This window comes from Nerophis lumbriciformis, linkage group LG11, assembly GCF_033978685.3.
Source record: "Nerophis lumbriciformis linkage group LG11, RoL_Nlum_v2.1, whole genome shotgun sequence".
Lineage (NCBI taxonomy): Eukaryota > Metazoa > Chordata > Actinopteri > Syngnathiformes > Syngnathidae > Nerophis > Nerophis lumbriciformis.
In genome coordinates this window covers 48128328-48150827 of record NC_084558.2, presented here as the reverse complement: position 1 = coordinate 48150827, position 22500 = coordinate 48128328, and the positions used below count along the sequence as shown (strand labels likewise).

At 41.1% G+C, this 22500-nt stretch overlaps 1 protein-coding gene across 2 annotated transcripts in view; it reads left to right on the top strand.

Moving 5' to 3' along the window:
* Positions 1 to 1947: 1947 nt before the first annotated feature.
* Positions 1948 to 22500, top strand: part of cdc37l1 (cell division cycle 37-like 1) — a 23336-nt gene continuing 2783 nt past the window's right edge. For both annotated transcript variants that reach the window (XM_061966071.2, XM_061966070.2), the window contains exons 1-6: positions 1948 to 2258; positions 6892 to 7185; positions 13705 to 13792; positions 16488 to 16603; positions 16666 to 16788; positions 16865 to 17014. In XM_061966071.2, the coding sequence (XP_061822055.1) occupies positions 2178 to 2258; positions 6892 to 7185; positions 13705 to 13792; positions 16488 to 16603; positions 16666 to 16788; positions 16865 to 17014 (852 nt within the window). In that variant the 5' untranslated portion in view covers positions 1948 to 2177. The remainder of the gene's footprint in view (positions 2259 to 6891; positions 7186 to 13704; positions 13793 to 16487; positions 16604 to 16665; positions 16789 to 16864; positions 17015 to 22500) is intronic.

Sequence of the window (22500 nt, the reverse complement as noted above, 5' to 3'; positions counted from 1 at the left end):
TACATTTTTTTTCTTTCCATGATGGCAGGTGAGGCACCTGCCTCTAGTGACTGCTCGTCACTGATGTATATCCATCCATCTTCTTTCGCTTATCCGAGGTCGGGTCGCGGGGGCAGCAGCCTAAGTGTCACACCGCGATGAGGGAAGTCTTGTCTTGGTTTTTTCTGTCTTGTGATTTGCATGTTTTATTTTGAAAAGCAACTCCTCTTGTTGCAGATCACGGGTCCTTCCTCTTGTGTCACCAGTCTGACGTCATCCCTGACCCTTGATTGTTTCCACCTGTTTCCCATTACCCTCATGTTTCATATAAGCCCATGCCTCCCCTTGTTCTGTGCCAGATTGTCTCGAGCTTTCGTGCCTGTCTAGCATCCATGTTCATGTTCATGTCCATGCCTTGCCTCGTCCCACGTCTACTTCCTTCATACTTGCCAACCCTCCCGGATTTTCCGGGAGACTCCCGAAATTCAGCGCCTCTCCCGAAAACCTCCCGGGACAAATTTTCTCCCGAAAATCTCCCGAAATTCAGGCGGAGCTGGAGGCCACGCCCCCTCCAGCTCCATGCGGACCTGAGTGACGTGTTGACAGCCTGTTCACACGTCCGCTTTCCCACAATATAAACATCTAATGATGGAGGGCGAGTTCTTGGTTTCTTATGTGGGTTTATTGTTAGGCAGTTTCATTAATGTCCTCCCAGCGCGGTAACAGCACACAACAACAGCAGTCAAGTTTTCGTCTACTGTAAAGCAGTTCGTCTGCCGTAAACAGCAATGTTGTGACACTCTTAAACAGGACAATACTACCATCTACTGTACATGCATATGTGACCCACCCATAATGTGTCCCATTTTTGTGTTGATTTATTTATTTTATTTTGTGGTTTGAATTCGTTTTTGGACCTGTCATTACACATTTATCAGTATTCACATTGGTCAGTAGGGGGCAGTAGGGCGTTTCTTCCCAATTGAATGCTATCACCTGCAGACCGGAAGTGTCTTGTCATTCTGATGAGAGCGACCAGTCTGTGAACAATTGAAACGTCCTGTGTGCTTTTTCCTCCTGTATAACAGGTTCGTTTTGGTGAATCAACTCACTGAATAATATCTACGTGATCTTTATAAGTTTAAGTACACATTCTGACGGTGGAGCCTAACTCTAAAGTGTTTGTGAGTTGTAGTTTGTATTTGTGAATGAATCCAGTGCACAGCTGCAGTAATCAATACAAAAAGGCGACGTGAGTGCGCAATGTTTATATAGGAACTTCTGATCCTAATTCAGACTCCCAAATTAGAGCTCCCGTTTTCTTATTGATTTTATAATGTATATTTGTATAATGTGTGTATTCTGAAATAGTGACAGAGAATAGAACAAGGATGGACAATTCAACCCTTAACTCAACAATGAGTAGATGAGTGTTATGTGTGTGTATATGTGTAAATAAATGAACACTGAAATTCAAGTATTTATTTTATATATATATATATATATATATATATATATATATATATATATATATATATATATATATATATATATATATATACATACATATATATATATATGTAATAATATATATATATATATATATATATATATATATATATATATATATATATATATATATATATATATAGCTAGAATTCACTGAAAGTCAAGTATTTCTTATATATATCTTAACCACGCCCCCAACCACGCCCCCCTCCCGAAATCGGAGGTCTCAAGGTTGGCAAGTATGAGGTTGGCAAGTATGATCATTGGTACTTTAACATTATAATAAAAAATATGTACGGTCTGGGATAAGTTAAAAAGGCAGACAATTTAAGAGGGGGTTTAAAAACACAGTTTTATCCACAAAATCGTAATTAAAGTGAACGATTTGTAATGTCAGTGCTGTTGTGGGTAGACGATAAACCGGAAATGATAGTTAGGAACTCGTGTTTGCCCCGTCGCCATTTGAGAGTGGCACACCCAAGTAGCCGTGAAGTTGATGTTGTTGTCATTTACTGCTCCAGCAGCTCTTCTGTCCTGGTTCTTTCCCCCCGGCTCTGGGAGCGTGGCGCTGGGGAGGAGAGTGTCCCACACCGGTGGCCCGCCTGGGTGGATACTTTAGTCTCACCGGGCAACTTTTGTTTTCTGGCATTTTTACAGCAAGGCGAGCTAACACGGCTAGCTGAGCAGCGATGGAGTGGCGGAGCAACAACGCCGACGGTGAGCCTCCTTGGCCGGCGACGGGCGGTGGAAGTGTGGGCCCCACCCCGCAGGTACACTACTCACATTGTGGACAATTTTTAGTTTAAAGCAAACTGATGACATTTGCCTGCTTGTGTACTGTACTATTGAATTTTATAGTGGCTGACATTCTGCGGTGGTCTATTTTGGACTTGCATCCTTCTAATCCCCCCAGGTGCCACATATTCCCAGACAGCAAGATAATATACTGGCTGTATCGAGTCAGGTTTTATTTTTAGTCCTTGCAAACTCCCCCTTAGATGATGAAAGGTCTATAGGGGTCATAAAAGCTTTCAAGTCCCAAAATAAAAGTAAAAGAAACCGAATTTTTGGGTGTAATAATCCAGTGGTTCTCAACCTTTTTTCAGTGTTGTACCCCCTGTGAACATTTTTTTAATTCAAGTACCCCCTAATTAAAGAAAAGCATTTTTGGTTGAAAAAAATAGATAAAGAAGTAAAATACAGCACTATGATAAATAAATAATGATAAATGGGTTGTACTTGTATAGCGCTTTTCTACCTTCAAGGTACCGTATTTTCCGCACTATAAGGCGCACCTAAAAACCACAAATTTTCTCAAAAGCTGACAGTGCGCCTTATAACCCGGTGCGCTTTATATATGGATAAATATTAAGATTCATTTTCATAAAGTTTAGGTCTCGCAACTACGGTAAACAGCCGCCATCTTTTTTCCCCGTAGAAGAAGCGCGCGGTGCATGCTGGGATATGTGACGTTTCATTTCCATTTGTGTGTTTATGTAAAGACCCCAAAATGGCTCCTATTAAGTGTGTTGTCTGTCTAATTATAAATAATGCAGACGAGGCGTGTTAACTGAGTTCTCAACGTTTACTCACAGCGTGCTCATAACCACATTCTAACTGCCAGCATACAACGCTTCTCAGGGCTACCGCGCATGCTCGTAACTATCGTTGCATGCTGGGTAGTGTAGTTGTTATATTTGCTAGCTCATAACAGCACATTGAGAGACACGCTTACGCGCTTAATTCAATACTCGCCGTCATTCCGGGTGGATTGACAAAAGACCTCCAGCCGCTAGATATTGGTGTCAACAGGGCATTCGAAGCTAGACTGCTAACTGCGTGGGAACAATGGATGACAGAAGGCGAACACACCTTCACTAAGACGAGGAGGCAGCGCCAGACGACGCCAACATCTGCCAGTGGATCGTAAATTTGCCCAACTTTTCACTTCGGACACCGAAGACGAAGGATTTACGAATGAAGAATAACTTCAGAAAGTGAGCGCTATGTTTATTTTGTGTGTTGTGACATTAACGTTCGAGCAACATTATGTTGCTATTGCTCTGCACTATTTTGAATTTTACTATGTTTGTGATTGCACATTTGCGTACATTTTGGGAGTGAACAGAGTTGTTAGAACGCTGGTTTTTAATATATTATTAAAGTTTGACTGACCTATCTGACTGTTTTTTTGACATTCCCTTTAGCGCAGCGTAGGCGCGGCTTATAGTCCGGGGCGGCTTATTGGTGGACAAAGTTATGAAATATGCCATTCATTGAAGGTGCGGCTAATAATCCGGTGCGCCTTATAGTGCGGAAAATACGGTACTCAAAGCGCTTTGACACTACTTCCACATTTACCCATTCACACACACAATCACACACTGATGGAGGGAGCTGCCATGCAAGGCGCTACCAGCACCCATCAGGAGCAAGGGTGAAGTGTCTTGCTCAGGACACAACGGACATGACGAGGTTGGAACTAGGTGGGGATTGAACAAGCGACCCTCGGGTCGCGCACGGCCACTCTTCCACTGCGCCACGCCGTCCCCAACATCAGTTTCTGATTTATTAAATATTATCACAATTTCAGAATTGTTAAAACCATTAAAAATCAGTTCCCAGTGGCTTATTATATTTTTCAAAGTTTTTTTCAAAGTTTTACCCATCACGCAATATCCCTAAAAAAAAAAGCTTCAAAGTGCCTAATTTTAACCACCCGTCCATTTTCCTGTGACGTCACATAGTGAAGCCAACACAAACAAACATGGCGGAAAGAACAGCAAGCTATAGCGACATTAGCTCGGATTCAGACTCGGATTTCAGCGGCTTAAGCGATTCAACAGATTACGAATGTATTGAAACGGATGGTTGTAGTGTGGAGACAGATAGCGAAGAAGAAACTGAAGCTATTGAGCCATATCGGTCTGAACCGTATGCAAGCGAAACCGACGAAAACGACACGACAGCCAGCGACACGGGAGAAAGCGAGGACGTTAACCAACGATTGGTATGTGTTTGTTTGGCATTCAAGGAAACTAACAACTATGAACTAGGTTTACAGCATATGAAATACATTTGGCAACAACATGCACTTTGAGAGTGCAGACAGCCCAATTTTCATCAATTAATATATTCTGTAGACATACCCTCATGTCAGCAGGCCAGGGAAGCTAGGGTTGATATTCTTCTCTTGATCATCTTCGGGACGGTGTGAGCCAAGACATCCAGGGGGGTTTAGCTCGCTCGTCTGCGGGAACAAACTGCCGCCATTGCTTGCCGCGCTACCGAGGTCCTTTGTCCCTGAATTGCTCACACACTCCGGCAGATTCAATGGGGGTCTGGCGGCAGATTTCTTTGACTTTATCGTTGGAAATGCATCTGCTTTGAGTGTCGCAGGATATCCACACATTCTTGCCATCTCTGTCGTAGCATAGCTTTCGTCGGTAAAGTGTGCGGAACAAACGTCCAATTTCTTGCCACTTTCGCATCTTTGGGCCACTGGTGCAACTTGAATCCGTCCCTGTTCGTGTTGTTACACCCTCCGACAACACACCGACGAGGCATGATGTCTCCAAGGTACGGAAAACAGTCAAAACGGAAAATAACAGAGCTGATTTGACTCGGTGTTTGAGAAAATGGCGGATTGCTTCCTGATGTGACGTCACGTTGTGACGTCATCGCTCCGAGAGCGAATATTAGAAAGGCGTTTAATTCGCCAAAATTCACCCATTTAGAGTTCGGAAATCGGTAAAAAAAATATATGGTATTTTTTCTGCAACATCAAGGTATATATTTTTTCTATTTATTTTATTTGTTTATTTTATTTAATTTTATTAAATTTCTCTGGTTAATTTTTCTGATATAAAGTAATTCAAGCGTACACACATACAATTTTGTATTCACATTTTTATTAAGTCCTGATTTTTATGATGGTTATATGATATATTTGTTATAACCATAAATCGTTTTATTCTTACTTAATTTGTGTGTATTTTTTCTATTGTTGAAATACTAAAATATTTTCTCGTTGAGAAAAAAATCAAAATTGGGATTTCACTGTCAAACTAGCATGGGGATATGGCATCACCTTATGGAATGTTTACAATAAAAACACTACAAAATAATTATAGCCAATATTTCAGAATACATTAATAACCAGTGTAATTATTGTGTACATTTAAATGATTCTGATCTACTTCTTATCTTGTAATTGCCACCAATAAATGTTTCCTTGATAAAAATATAAAATTATTGTATTTTCTGGATTATATAGCGTATATAAGCTGAACCCACTAAATTTTAGAAGAAAAAATATTTTTCTATATATTATCACCTGACTATAAGCCACAGATATATACGTTGTGAAATTAGTTATTTACACATAAATATTTTGTAAATATTTATTGACATACATTAATTGTTTCCAAACAATGTCTCTAACACGGCAGTAAAACGGCTGATCAAACAAAACAGAAGTCATGGTCATAGTCACACTAGCTGCGCAAGCTCGCTCTCCAATCAGCTAAATAGACTCAATAACTCCACGGCGACATTTTGGTGAATTTACTGAGGAATTTGTGAAACTGGAACAATACAAAAAGAATGCCATTGTAAGTTAATAATACTAACATAGACACTTGTATACGTGTAAGCATATTAGCTAACGATGCTAGCTTGATTACATTACGATAGCACGTACAAATATGCATGAAAACACTCCTACAGACATCACACGTTGGATGTTTAGTAAGTAAGAATTGTTTTAGTTACATTGTAAAACTTAAAGACGTTGCTTGGAGTGATAAATGAAGAATCCATGCCGGTATAAACGCTGTGGACGGCTAGAAGACTGAACAGCACTCTGGTTGGAGGGGGAAAAAATGCTTCCGGTAAATGGTAGGACAATGAGCAAACTCGTCCAAAATATGGTGCCATAGCACAAAACAATAACACACCTTTTCAGTGTCTTTGTTGTTGTTGTTTTTTTGCTATTTGCATTATTGTCGTCAGCGAAGAGAAATCCATAAGTTAGCCTCACCGTTTTATAAGCCGCAGGGTTCAAAGTGTGGAAAGAAAGTAGCGGCTTATAATCCAGAATTTAAATTAATTAGAATAACGAGCCAGTTTTTTTGAAGGGCTCCTTTTGATTGATTGATTGAGACAGTACATATTCCGTATAATTGACCACTAAATGGTAACACCCCAATAAGTTTTTCAACTTGTTTAAGTCGGGGTCCACGTTAATCAATTCATGGTAAAAACTAAGGCGTTGTCGGCGTTGCCTAAAGATCGGGCTTCCTTCAAAGAGCCATGAACCCCATCTTCAGTTCATTCAGCTGTTGTGTCCTCGCAGAGCGAGAGAGACAGATGCATGATGGGACTCTGGCTTCATTTGTGCAGACATCCCCGTGTGCCTGCGCCACGCCGTCCGTCTGCCAGAGCCCGCAGTGCTGCGTGAAGACCCCCATCGTGTCCAGCTGGACGCTGGCCGAAGTCCAGGACCGCCTGTGCTCTTTGAGCGTCCACTGCTCCGAGTCCCTGGAGCAGGAACGCGCCCGTACCCGGGCCTGCCCCGCGGAGCTGATCAACACCGAGGAGGAGTGGCGGCGCAAAGAGAGCATGTTGGGAGGAGGTCGGCAGCCTGGCCGCGGACTGGTGCTGGAAGCCGTCGGGAGTTGGGACGTTTTCGATAAGGTAGCTCCTGTCACAAATACCCAGTATTTCCCGTTTAGTGATGGCGTGTGCGCTTTCACTCCAGAAAGTACAAGGCATCTATTTGGAGTATTCAAGGGGAGAGATCGACCGATTATATGTGCCCATATATGGCATTTGGATGTACAAAATGCAAAAAAGTATTTAGTCAGCCACCAATTGTGCAAGTTCAGTTTCATCATAGGTAAAAACCTGCTCAGTGGCCTTGTGGTTAGAGCAGGGGTCGGCAACTCAAAATGTTGAAAGAGCCACATTGGACCAAAAATACAAAAACAAACCTGTCTGGAGCCGCAACAAATTAAAAGCCATATTGCATACAGATAGTGTGTCATGAGATATACATTGAATTGAGATGACTTAAAGGAAACTAAATGACCTCAAATATAGCTACAAATTAGGCATAATGATGCAATATGTACATATAGCTAGCCTAAATAGCATGTTAGCATCGATTAGCTTGCAGTCTTGCAGTGACCAAATATGTCTGATTAGCACTCCACACAAGTCAATAACATCAACAAAACTCACCTTTGTGCATTCATGCACAACGTTAAAAGTTTGGCGGACAAAATGAGACAGAAAAAGAAGTGGCATAAAACACGTCCTCGAAAGTCGGAGAAAGTTGTGCATGTAAACAAACTACGGTGAGTTCAAGGACCGCCAAAATTAGTAGGACAAAACGGCGCTCGCCAAATACTTGAGTCAGTGAAGCACGTTTAATATAAACCAGTGGTTCTCAAACTTTTTTTGTCATCCCCCACTTTGGACAAGGGGGAGTTTTCAAGCCCCACCTGCCCCCATCGCCCCAACAGAACGCTAATGCCAAGCTTTAACATTTTCAAATGTATTGAACATCAAGTTGTATACATTCAAACTCAATAACATAAAATAACATCAAGTTCAATAATAAATAAAATAACTGTGCAGCTGTGGTATAACTTGCATCAAGTTCAATAATAAATAAAATAACTTCCATCAAGTTCAATAAATAAAACAAAAGTGTTATAACTTGCATCAAGTTCAATAATAAATCAAAAAAAGTGTTATAACTTGCATCACGTTCAATAATAAATCAAAACAAGTGTTATAACTTGCATCAAGTTCAATAATAAATCAAATAAAAGTGTTATAACTTGCATCAAGTTCAATAATAAATCAAATAACTTGCATCAAGTTCAATAATAAATCAAAAAAGTGTTATATCTTGCATCAAGTTCAATAATAAATCAAAAAAGTGTTATAACTTGCATCAAGTTCAATAATAAATCAAATAAAAGTGTTATAACTTGCATCAAGTTCAATAATAAATCAAAAAATTGCATCAAGTTCAATAATAAATCAAAAAAAGTGTTATAACTTGCATCAAGTTCAATAATAAATCAAAAAAGTGTTATAACTTGCATCAAGTTCAATAATAAATAAAACAAAAGTGTTATAACTTGCATCAAGTTCAATAATAAATCAAAAATGTGTTATAACTTGCATCAAGTTCAATAATAAATCAAATAAAAGTGTTATAACTTGCATCAAGTTCAATAATAAATCAAATAACTTGCATCAAGTTCAATAATAAATCAAAAAAGTGTTATAACTTGCATCAAGTTCAATGCTAAATAAAACAAAAGTTTTATAACTTGCATCAAGTTCAATAATAAATCAAATAAAAGTGTTATAACTTGCATCAAGTTCAATAATAAATCAAATAACTTGCATAAAGTTCAATAATAAATCAAAAAAAGTGTTATAACTTGCATCAAGTTCAATAATAAATAAAACAAAAGTGTTATAACTTGCATCAAGTTCAATAATAAATCAAAAATGTGTTATAACTTGCATCAAGTTCAATAATAAATCAAATAAAAGTGTTATAACTTGCATCAAGTTCAATAATAAATCAAATAACTTGCATCAAGTTCAATAATAAATAAAATAAAAGTGCCACTTTGCAATCTCTGCAAAAAAAAAAGGAGGAGTTATGCATTTGGCAAGACAGGGCAAGTGACAGCACTTTGCCCCAGGAGAGCCACTTTGCTTCACTGTGAAACAGCACGGCTGTATGATCAGCTCCCATTTCCTCACACAGTGCAGAGAACAGTCGCACTTTCAGTGGTCGTGTTTCGATCAAATTTACCGCGCTCACAACATCTGTTAAAACCTCATTGAGTTCGGGGCTGAGCTGCCTTGACGCGAGTGCTTCCCGGTGAATGACACAGTGTGTGCCCGTCAGATTTTTGTTTCTCTGCAGGCGCTGGCTCTGGCTCGACGACCTTTGAGGTGCGAGTCACAAATGTATATATTTGTATAATTGTGGTCCACACATTAGCCTGCTATCCATCCGCGCGAAAGTTTGTTCCGCTTAGCCCCGCCCCCATTAGTTACTGTTGCTATGTCTGTCAAACTTTCGCTCGTACCGAGAAATATAAAGCCTACAGTAAAAATAAGTACCGGTAATTTCCATTTATTTATATAGCGGATTTCACAGACAGAATCACAAAGTGATTTACAGTGTGTATAGAAAATGAAAGCATAGTAAAAAAAATAATGTAAGAATATAATAATAAAAAATAAAAAATTGAAAGTGAAATTTCCTCCCGTTCCTCGCGCCCCACCTGTCATGTCTCTATTCCCCACCAGTGGGGCGCGCCCCACACTTTGAGAAACGCTGGCCTAGCCAGTCTCCAGATCTCAACCCCATAGAAAATCTTTTGAGGGAGTTGAAAGTCCGTGTTGCCCAGCGACAGCCCCAAAACATGACTGCTCTAGAGGAGATCTGCATGGAGGAATGGTCCAAAATGTCATGTCTGTGTAATCATTAAGGCTGAAACGACGCGTCGACATAGTCGACGTCATCGGTTACGTAAATACGTCGACGCCATTTTTGTGCGTCGATGCGTCGCATATTTACGTCACACTACTGTCATGGCGGATCGCAAAGCAGACGGTGCGAGCGAGGGGAAAAAAGCACGCCAAAAGTCATCAAAAGTGTGGGAGTATTTCAATAAACGGCCTAATAATGTTGTTGTATGCACACTGTGTCAAGCGGAAATGGCCTATCATAGCAGCACAACGGCTGTGAACGAACATTTGAAAAGAAAACAGACAGCGTTCTTGCCATCACCATCAACTAGTCAATCGTCCGCGTGAGTATACGTTGTCATCATTACACAAAAACATGAATGTGTCATTTGTATCTGCGTTGTAAATTCATAAACTAAAGCACCGTTTCGCTCTGAGAGGTGCGTTTGGTGTGCCTGTTCAGTGTTTACAAAGACGCGCTCCTCTTTAACGCTGTGGAGAGGCGGGGCCGGCGAGCGAGCGGCGAGGTGGGGTGCGCCGGGAGCGACGCCGCAATCGTGCCCAGGTGCGCGATCCGCGCACCTGGGCACGATCATCCAATCTCCTCTCGCTGAAGAAAAGGGGAGCAGCAGAGAGAGAGGGAAGAGAGACTGGAAGGAGCCAGAGTGAAGCTGACGTGGAGCGAGAGAGGAGGAGAGCCAGAGACAGAGGACGACGAGCGAGCGAGGAAGAGGAGCTGAAAAGCGAGGAAAGAAAGAGAAAAGAGTTGGAAGAGAAAAGACTTTGTGTAAAATTAGAAGATTGTAAACCTGGCAAAGCCGTCTGCCGTTCAGTCTGTTGGTCCTGAAAGAACCCCACGGCATAAGACATGTCACAAACGCTAACGTTAATTAGTTGTGCAAATACCTTTTACAACATTAACAGTTACATATACTATGTACAAACGAACAATTAACTTTCACTTTAATCATACTATCATTGTTGTGTTATTAAGCAAAATAAGCAATACTTTTACTTTTGTTGAAATGTTTAAACTTGTTACAGAATATTTTGTTTTGCACTTTTTTGTATTGGATGTTTATCTTTATTTTTGCACATTTTAGCAAATAAGCAATACTTTTACTTTTGTTGAAATGTTTACATTGTTACAGATTATTTTCGTTTTGCACTTTTTTGTATTGGATGTTTATCTTTATTTTTGCACATTTTAAAGCAAAATAAACAATACTTTTACTTTTGAAATGCTTATACTATTGCAGAATATTAAGATTTGCACTGGGTGTTTACTTTTATATTTGCACATTAAAAAGCAAATAAGCTACTTTTAATTTTGTTAAATGTTAAAAGTTTTAAATGTTTACATTGTTACAGAATATTTTGTCATGTTGTTGTCAATGTTGACTGAGTGGCCATACTTTTTTTTTTTTGTAAATAAAAGCCATGCCTTTTGAAAAAACTGGCCTACATTTATTTTTTCATCTTTATTTAAAAAAAAAAAAAAATCGGTAAAAGGAAAAATAATCTATAGATTAATCGAAAAAAATAATCTATAGATTAACCGATTAATCGAAAAAAATAATCTATAGATTAATCGATAGAAAAATAATCGTTAGCTGCAGCCTTAGTAATCATGTTTTGTTTAGTTTAGTTATTGGACTCTTTAGTTTCTGGCATTTCACTCCCTTGTCTTGTTTCCATGGTTAGCCATTAGTTTCACCTGTTCCACGTTTGGACTCATTGTGCACTCTTGTTTGTCACCATAGCAACCCATTAGTTTTCACCTGCCCTCACGACTCACGCACCTGTCTTTAATCATGTCACTATTATTTAAACCCATTGTTGCCAGGAAGTCTCCCTGGCGACATCATACCCCTGTCACACTCTGTTTACCTCTGCGTACTTCATGCCCTGTCCAAGTAAGTTTTTTCGATTCATGCCACAGTTAGCGACTTTTGTTCATGTCCTTCGTTTTTTGCCCACGTGCAAGTATTGGTTTCATTTGTCAAGTTTGTACTTCCGCCTTGTGCGCGCCTTTAGTTTGTTCCTTTTGTTATAGTAAAATTAAATATGTCTTCACCTTCACGCCATGTCTGGTCCAAATGTTCATTTGCACCACGGGAGAAGAAACCACGCCACAGACCAAGTCCTGACACAAAATAGCAGCAACAGTGCGTGAAAACCTTGTGAAGACTTACAGAAAGCCTCTGTCAAAGTATTGAAATGAACTTTTGTTATTGACCAAATATTTAGCTTCCACCATCATTTGCAAATACATTCTTTAAAAAATCAGACTATGTGATTCTCTGGATTTTTTTTTCTCATTTAATCACTCATAATTGAAGTGTACCTATGATGAAAATTAAATCTTTGCACAATTGGTGACTGACTAAATACTTTTTTGCCACCACTCTACATCTGTATCGGCCTTTTATTTCTTTATTTTTTATTTTTTTTACTACATCAGCAGATACAATATATACACATATGCAGTGTTCTGAAAGTTACTTTTAAAAAGTAATTATAATTACCCGTTACTTAAAAAATATATATATATTGAATTACTTATGTAATTAGTCTTTAATGAAGAAGGAGAAGTCATTTATACGTTTAAAAAAAAAAATCTGGCTTTTGAGAGTTGTTTAATATAAGAACACACCTTTCTCACGTGCTGGTCGCCTACAATACGTCGTCTCTGCTTGCCCGTCAAAACTCCAATTTTTTACTGGGAAATCCAGTTTTTGTCCTTCTTTCCTGGCGTCTTCCTAGCCCCGTTCTGTTTGTTTTGTCTCCTGCAGCGATGGTGTCGCACGACAAGCCTCCGTCCGCATTACTCGCAGCGTGGGCTCGTTAAAGGAGCGCCACGAGTTTCATGTTTCGTCATTCCATCAAATAACGCCACAAGAGAAGGATGGACAGAAAAGATATCTCCACCAAAAATCCAAATTTTGTGTAAATATGTAGTGTGTGAATGTGATCCGTCCGCATTACTCGCAGCGTGGGCTCGTTAAAGGAGCGCCACAAGTTTCATGTTTCGTCACACCATCAAATAACGCCACAAGAGAAGGATGGACAGAAAAGATATCTCCACCAAAAATCCAAATTTTGTGTAAATATGTAGTGTGTGAATGTTGTCTGTCTATCTGTGTTGGCCCTGTGATGAGATGGTGACTTGTCCAGGGTGTACGCCGCCTTCCGCCCGAATGCAGTTGAGATAGGCTCCAGCACCCCCCACGAGCCCGAACGGGACAAGCGGTAGAAAATGGATGGATGGATGGATGTTGACAAATATGAGATGATTATATAAGTAAAGACCAGCAGGCAGCAGCTCACACATTCTCATACTTTATGTAACATCCAGGAAGAAATGTCAGCCATCTTGAAAAAATTCTCAATTATAATCTACCTCAGGGGTGTCAGACGTACGTAGTAAAATTAGTTTGCTACGTACAGTATAATTATTATACCAAATAATACTTTGCAAGAACCGGTTTGAATCGTGAATCAACTTGGAATCGAATCGTCACCCCAGGAATCGGAATCGGATCGAGTGGTGAGGTGCCCAAAGATTCACACCTGTAACTGCTAACTCTCCATAAAGTCAGCTTTACAGTTGCGTAATGACGTCAAGTGTGAAAATGCTTATTGGTTAATCGTTGTGTTTGACGCCGCCCCTTCTTATACGTCACTGTGGTCTTTGTCCACCAGAGTATCATCAACGTCCAAAATCAGCCTGCAGAGGCGGACGGCTGCGGGACGTCGCTACAAAAGGATGAGGAAGAGCTCCGGCACTTCGGTAAGTACCCCGCTACGCCAGGAGGGCACAAACTTTTCCCTCTGAGGGCCACAGACTGAGAAATCAAAGGAGATGGCGGCCATTTTTGTAGTTTTCACCTTTAAAGGGGAACATTATCACCAGACCTATGTAAGCGTCAATATATACCTTGATGTTGCAGAAAAAAGACCATATATTTTTTTAACCGATTTCCGAACTCTAAATGGGTGAATTTTGGCGAATTAAACGCCTTTCTAATATTCGCTCTCGGAGCGATGACGTCACAACGTGGCGTCACATCGGGAAGCAATCCGCCATTTTCTCAAACACCGAGTCAAATCAGCTCTGTTATTTTCCGTTTTTTTCGACTGTTTTCCGTACCTTGGAGACATCATGCCTCGTCGGTGTGTTGTCGGAGGGTGTAACAACACGAACAGGGACGGATTCAAGTTGCACCAGTGGCCCAAAGATGTGAAAGTGGCAAGAAATTGGACGGTTGTTCCGCACACTTTACCGACGAAAGCTATGCTACGACAGAGATGGCAAGAATGTGTGGATATCCTGCGACACTCAAAGCAGATGCATTTCCAACGATAAAGTCAAAGAAATCTGCCGCCAGACCCCCATTGAATCTGCCGGAGTGTGTGAGCAATTCAGGGACAAAGGACCTCGGTAGCACGGCAAGCAATGGCGGCAGTTTGTTCCCGCAGACGAGCGAGCTAAACCCCCCGGATGTCTTGGCTCACACCGTCCCTTATGCCACCGAAGATGATCAACAGAAGAATATCGACCCTAGCTTCCCTGGCCTGCTGACATCAACTCCAAAACTGGACAGATCAGCTTTCAGGAAAAGAGCGCGGATGAGGGTATGTCTACAGAATATATTAATTGATGAAAACTGGGCTGTCTGCACTCTCAAAGTGCATGTTGTTGCCAAATGTATTTCATATGCTGTAAACCTAGTTCATAGTTGTTAGTTTCCTTTAATGCCAAACAAACACATACCAATCGTTGGTTAGAAGGTGATCGCCGAATTTGTCCTCGCTTTCTCCCGTGTCGCTGGCTGTCGTGTCGTTTTCGTCGGTTTCGCTTGCGTACGGTTCAAACCGATATGGCTCAATAGCTTCAGTTTCTTCTTCAATTTCGTTTTCGCTACCTGCCTCCACACTACAGCCATCCGTTTCAATCCATGCGTAATCTGTTGAATCGCTTAAGCCGCTGAAATCCGAGTCTGAATCCGAGCTAATGTTGCTATAGCTTGCTGTTCTATGCGCCATGTTTGTTTGTGTTGGCATCACTATGTGACGTCACAGGAAAATGGACGGGTGTATATAACGATGGTTAAAATCAGGCACTTTGAAGCTTTTTTTAGGGATATTGCGTGATGGGTAAAATTTTGAAAAAAACTTCGAAAAATAAAATAAGCCACTGGGAACTGATTTTTAATGGTTTTAACCCTTCTGAAATTGTGATAATGTTCCCCTTTAAAACCAGCACAACACAGAGATTTAAAAAAACTACAAAATACAAATTCGGTTGGAGCCAAAGCCAAACTGAAATGCTAACAGTTAGCACGCTAGCCAGATGGCACCAAGTAACAAAATATATGAGCAATATAAGCTAAAAAAAGAGCTAGCATGCTAACAATAGCATTCGTGAAATACCAAATCCTGACAGTGATGTGTACACATTAGAGATGCGCGGTTTGCGGACACAACCGCGGAGTCCGCGGATTATCCGCGGGTCGGGCGGTTGAAATAAAAAAAAAAAAAGATTTTATCCGCGGGTCGGGCGGTTGAAATAAAAAAAATTAGATTTTAAATAGATTCAGGCGGGTGGCAGTTAAACCAATTCGGAAATATATATACATAGTTAAATGTTGTTACCCACATACTAAAAACAAGCAGGCACCTGCAGCATATGCCACAACAGAAGAAGAAAAAAAAAAAAAGATGGCAACGCCGGCAGCAAACGTGGTACGCGACAAACTAAAAAAGGGAATACTAAAGACCAGGGGGAAAAAAGGCCAGAAAAGTTCAGCGTGGACTCGTTTTTATGAGGTTGTAAATCAGGATGATAGTAATGCTGGCTACGTGATTTGCAAGAGCTGCGACGCTGTTTATGTCTACGACAGTCACAAAACCGGGACATCTAACATGGTGCATCACATTTGTGCAAAACCCCGAACCTCCACAAACACCCTGAGCATGAGCAGTTTCGTCCGCTGTGATCCCAGAAGAGTGCCACAGGATGTTAAAACAAGATAGAACGCAGCTGCCTGCAGCAGTATGAGTGACGCGCGCGCGAGCGCGCTTGGAGGTGCGCTCAGCGCGGCTCCCAGATGATTGCGCACTGGTGTGCGTCTGGGCCGTGACAGCGTGGCACGCATTGAATGTCTCCGCTGAATTGGATCAGTCTCCTTTCTTTAACAGGCAAAAGCTTTATAACCTCACTAATGCCTTGCATCGTCTATATTAGATATATAACAACGGGCGGGTGCGGTTTTGATAAAATGTTAGCTCGGTTGGATGGCGGATGGGTGACGACTATTGTAATGCGGTTGCGGATGAAATAATTGCCTATCCGCGCATCTCTAGTACACATGCTAAATTAGCTAAAAAAGCTAGCATGCTAACGTTGGTGCCGTTAGCTACAGACACGCCTGCACCATGCATCTATTTGTATTGATATATCTTTGTTGGTTTCCTGTCGCCAGGCATGTTGCGGCGATGGGACGACAGTCAGCGGTTCCTGGCGGAGAAGCCTCAGCTCATCTGCGAAGAGACGGCCAACTACCTATTTTCATGGTGCATCCGGCTCCAGCAGGAAGGGGTGCGTGACGGCGGCCGCCGCCGAGCGCCAGCAGCACTGAAAGCCCCTTGTTCTGTGTGCAGAAGGAGGCGCTGATGCAGCAGGTGGCGCACCAAGCCGTCGCCATGCAGTTCATCCTGGAGATGGCGTCCAACTCCGGGCAGGACCCCCGAGGCTGCTTCAGGCAGTTCTTCCAAAAAGCCAAAGTAAAAATCCCCTCCGTGCCCGCCGCCCACCCCCACCCGGTTTCTGCGATGACGCCTTTCTGTCGCTCTCGTGCAGGAAGGACAAGACGTCTACTTGGAAGTCTTCCACGCCGAGCTGGAGGCCTTGAAGCGCCGAGTGCGGCAGCACGTGGACAGGTGTGACAGGGACACCTGCAACGAGCCCAGCAACGGCACCAACTGCAGACACGCCCCCAAAGAAGCCCAGGTGAGTGGGGATGAAAAACACATTTTTCAGCGCTAGTGGAACCTCCCATTTATCGACTTAATTGCTGTATTTCCACGGACTATAGAGCACACCGGCATATAAGCTCCACCCACAAAAGAATATGTTCCATATATTAGCCACACCTGACTATAAGTCGCAGATATACACGTTGTGAATAGAGATGTCCGATAATGGCTTTATTGTCCAACTCTTAATTACCTATTCCGATATCAAGCAATACCGATATATCCAGTCGTGGAATTAACACATTATTATGCCTAATTTAGTTGTGATGCCCCGCTGGATGCACTAAACAATGTAACAAGGTTTTCCAACATAAATCAACTCAAGTTATGGAAAAAAATGCCAACATGGCACTGCCATATTTATTATTGAAGTCACAAAGTGCATTATTTTTTTTCAACATGCCTCAAAACAGCAGATTGGAATTTGGGACATGCTCTCCCTGAGAGAGCATGAGGAGGTTGAGGTGGGCGGGGTTGGGGGGGTGTATATTGTAGCGTCCCGGAAGAGTTAGTGCTGCAAGGGGTTCTGGGTATTTGTCCTGTTGTGTTACGGTGCGGCTGTTCTCCCGAAATTTGTTTGACATTCTTGTTTGGTGTGGGTTCACAGTGTGTCGCATATTTGTAACAGTGTTAAAGTTGTTTATACAGCCACCCTCAGTGTGACCTGTATGGCTGTTGACCAAGTATGAATGCATTCATTTGTGTGTGTGTGAAAAGCCGTAGACATTATGTGATTGGGCCGGCACGCAAATGTAGTGCCTTTTAAGGCACGCCCCCAATATTGTTGTCTGGGTGGAAATCGGGAGAAATTCGGGAAAATGGTTGCCCCGGGAGATTTTCAGGAGGGGCACTGAAATTCGGGAGTCTCCCGGGAAAATTGGGAGGGTTGGCAAGTATGACTGCTCTGTACTTCTCCCTACGTCCGTGTACCACTCCGTACAACGGCGTTTTAAAAAGTCATACATTTTACTTTTTGAAACCGATACCGATAATTTCCGATATTACATTTTAAAGCATTTATCGGCCGATAATATCGGCAGTCCGATATTATCGGACATCTCTACTTACAATGTATTAAATCCATAGTCATGTTCGAATACCTTTAACTCCAAGTGAATATCGGCTCCAAATATCGATTATCGGCCTCCTTGACGACTAATAATCCTGTTGTAAGGGCCCCAAAAACCGTATCGGTCCATCTGTAGCAAAAAAGCAAGTTAAAAAACGTATTCGGGTGTTACCATTTAGTGGTCAATTGTACAGAATATGTACTGTACTGTGCAATCTACTAATAAAAGTTTCAATCAATCAATCAATCAAGCACTGCTCTGATTGCACCGATGACTGCAGTCCCCGCTTACAAACACAAGAGGGCGCCATTGAGCTAGTAAAAAGGTGCAACATTTGGCACTGTGGCTTCACTTTCTGCCTGGCAGTCGCACTCCAAGGCAAAAATAAAAAGTTCTGCACCAAGACACTTTGTCAGGAAGTTCATTCCGAGTGCGGACACGCTCGGTTAACAAGCAAGAGCGAGTGATGACTCGTGAGTCCTCGTCCCCCCGTGCGGGGCCCCCCGCGGATCACCTCTCGGAGGAAGACTCGCCTCCCAGGAATGTTGGAAGTGTGCCGGTGTCGCGCTCCGCTTTCATCGTTGGGAGGGTTTTGTTTTTTGTGTTTATGAACAGAAGCGATGGTGAGGAAGTGTCAGGCTGGCGCTTATGTAATAAATGTTATAATCTTCTTCCAACAAGGCAACTGATGCCTAATCCCTCACTGCACTCTCCTTTTTAATATTATTATTATTATTAAAACAATCACGTATTTCATAGTCTTATCCCTGCAACCATTTGAAAGAAGCTTTCATTTATGTTGTTTTTATTTGTGATAAAAGTCCAATATCAATGTTGATGATGGGCATTTGTAAGAAAAAGGGATGAAGGTTAACTGTTGTTTTTTTGTAGCTAGCTATGGTTGCCCTTGTACCAATATGTTGGTACCGGTACCAAAATGTATTTTGATACTTTTCTAAATAAAGGGGACCACATTCTTATTGCAATTTTGTCCTTAACCTCTTAAGGCCCAAGCTGTTTGTTTACATGCTTTTTTTAATCTATCTTTGCTATTTGGGCTTATTGGACCCTAATTAGAATAAAAACTAAGAATCATCTTTTGATATGTTGTACTTAGTCCATAAGTACACAAACGTGTACTTCATGTTTAGTGACATTATTTTTACCCTTTTTTTTCCAAATTCCATTTTATGTTATACTCTTCTGACACACCAGATGGCAGTATAAGTGTCCACATAAGCGGCCATAAGACCCCAATTCAGTAGTGTACACAATTTTGGAAATAAGAGCTAAAAGGTGCTGTCCACGCATGTGGCCACTAAGGCCTTTAAATAAAAAAGTGAACATACTAGACAAGTCTTTTAGTAGTAAGTAGGGTTGTACGGTATACCGGTACTAGTGTAGTATCACGGTACTAACGAATCAAAAACGGTACTATACTCTGTTTGAAAAGTACGGGTTCGGCGTATTTATTTATTTTTTTACAGGTATGACGGCGCGTCGTCGTGACATTGCTGGTATTTACGAGCAGAGGAGCATGTTCGGCAGCGCGCACACACTGAGTACTTACAAGGCGACACAGTGTGTAGACAGAAAAGGGAGAATGGACGCATTTTAGCTTAAAAACTAACGATGAAGGTGAAGTTATAACACTGAAAAGCACTGAGGTGCTTTAAACATGGCTAGCTAGCTAGCGGCTAACGTACATCCGCAGTCGGCTGTGTTTTAGCTACTTCTATATCACTAATCGTTGTCTCCATGGCGACAAATAAAGTGATACAAGTATCATTATCACTGCAGGACGAGGAATAGCTAAACATGCTTCACTACACACCGTAGCTCACTGGCTTCACAATGTAAACAAACGCCATGGGTGGATCTATACCTGACATCCACTGTAATGATACCAAGTAAAATAATTTATCCAGTCGATACTACTATGATTACATTTTTTACCGTCACAAATCTTGTTTCCTTTTTAAAAAAATCATTTTATGTTTATAAACTCAGGAAATATGTCCCTGGACACATGAGGACTTTGAATATGACCAATGTATGATCCTGTAACTACTTGGTATCGGATCGATACCCAACTTTGTGGTATCATCCAAAACTAATGTAAAGTATCCAAACAACAGTAGATAGAACCGGTTGAAACAGAAAGTAAGCAGATATTAACAGTGAATGAACAAGTGGATTATTAATCAATTTTTACAGCTTGTCCTTAATAATGTTGACCAAATAATAGAATGATCAATGACACGATATGGTACGGCATATGTCAGCAGACCCCCAAATATCGAATCGTTAGCTCCAATAATAGAATCGTTAGCCCCAAGAATCAAATTGTTACCCCCAAGAATGGAATAGTTAGCCCCAAGAATCGAATAGTCAGCCCAAAGAATCAAATCGTTTGCCCCAAGAATGGAATCGTTTGCCCCAAGAATCGATAATCGAATCGTAAGCCCTAAGACTTGATAATTTAATCGTTAGCCCTAAGAATCGAATCATTAGCTCCAAGAATAGAATCGTTATCCCCCAACAATCGAATCATTAGCTCCAAGAATCGAGTAGTTAGCTCCAAGAATTGAATTGTTACCCCCAAGAATCGGATCATTAGCTCCAAGAATAGAATTATTACCGCCAACAATTGAATCATTAGCTCCAAGAATCTAATAGTTAGCTCCAAGAATAGAATCGTTACCGCCAACAATTGAATCATTAGCTCCAAGAATCTAATAGTTAGCTCCAAGAATTGAATTGTTACCCCCAATAATTGAATCGTTACCCTCAGGAATGGAATCGTTAGCCCCAAGAATCTAATAGTCATCCCCAAGAATCGAATCGTTAGCCCCAGGAATTGAATTGTTAGCCCCAAGAATCGGTAATCGAATCGTTAGCCCCAAGAATCGAATCATTAGCTCCAAGAATCGAATAGTTAGCTCCAAGAATCGAATAGTTAGCGCCAAGAATTTAATTGTTACCCCCAAGAATCGAATCATTAGCTCCAAGAATAGAATCGTTACCGCCAACAATCGAATCATCAGCTCCAAGAATCGAATCATTAGCTCCAAGAATCGAATCATTAGCTCCAAGAATCGAATCATTAGCTCCAAGAATCAAATAGTTCGCTCCAAGAATCGAATAGTTAGCGCCAAGAATTTGTTACCCCAAGAATCGAATCATTAGCTCCAAGAATAGAATCGTTACCGCCAGAATCGAATCATTAGCTCCAAGAATCGAATCATTATCTCCAAGAATAGAATAGTCAGCTCCAAGAATTTAATGGTTACCCCCAAGAATGGAATAGTCAGCCCCAAGAATCTAATAGTCAGCCCCAGGAATTGAATTGTTTGCTCCAAGAATCGATAATTGAATCATTAGCCCCAAGAATCGAATCACTAGCTCCAAGAATCGAATCATTAGCTCCAAGTATCGAATAGTTTGCTCCAAGAATCGATAATCGAATCATTAGCCCCAAGAATCGAATCATTAGCCCCAAGAATCGAATCATTAGCTCCAAGTATCGGTTAGCTCCAAGAATCGAATAGTTAGTGCCAACAATGTAATTGTTACCCCAAGAATCGAATCATTAGAATCATTAGCTCCAAGAATAGAATCGTTACCGCCAAGAATCGAATCATTAGCTCCAAGAATCGAATCATTAGCTCCAAGAATCGAATAGTTAGCTCCAAGAATCGAATAGTTAGCGCCAAGAATTTAATTGTTACCCCCAAGAATCGAATCATTAGCTCCAAGAATAGAATTGTTACCGCCAACAATCAAATCATTAGCTCTAAGAATCGATTCATTAGCTCCAAGAATCGAATCATTAGCTCCAAGAATAGAATTGTTACCGCCAACAATCAAATCATTAGCTCTAAGAATCGATTCATTAGCTCCAAGAATCGAATCATTAGCTCCAAGAATAGAATCGTTACCGCCAACAATCGAATCATCAGCTCCAAGAATCGAATCATTAGCTCCAAGAATCGAATCATTAGCTCCAAGAATCGAATCATTAGCTCCAAGAATCGAATCATTAGCTCCAAGAATCAAATAGTTCGCTCCAAGAATCGAATAGTTAGCGCCAAGAATTTGTTACCCCCAAGAATCGAATCATTAGCTCCAAGAATAGAATCGTTACCGCCAGAATCTAATCATTAGCTCCAAGAATCGAATCATTATCTCCAAGAATAGAATAGTCAGCTCCAAGAATTTAATGGTTACCCCCAAGAATGGAATAGTCAGCCCCAAGAATCTAATAGTCAGCCCCAGGAATTGAATTGTTTGCTCCAAGAATCGATAATTGAATCATTAGCCCCAAGAATCGAATCACTAGCTCCAAGAATCGAATCATTAGCTCCAAGTATCGAATAGTTTGCTCCAA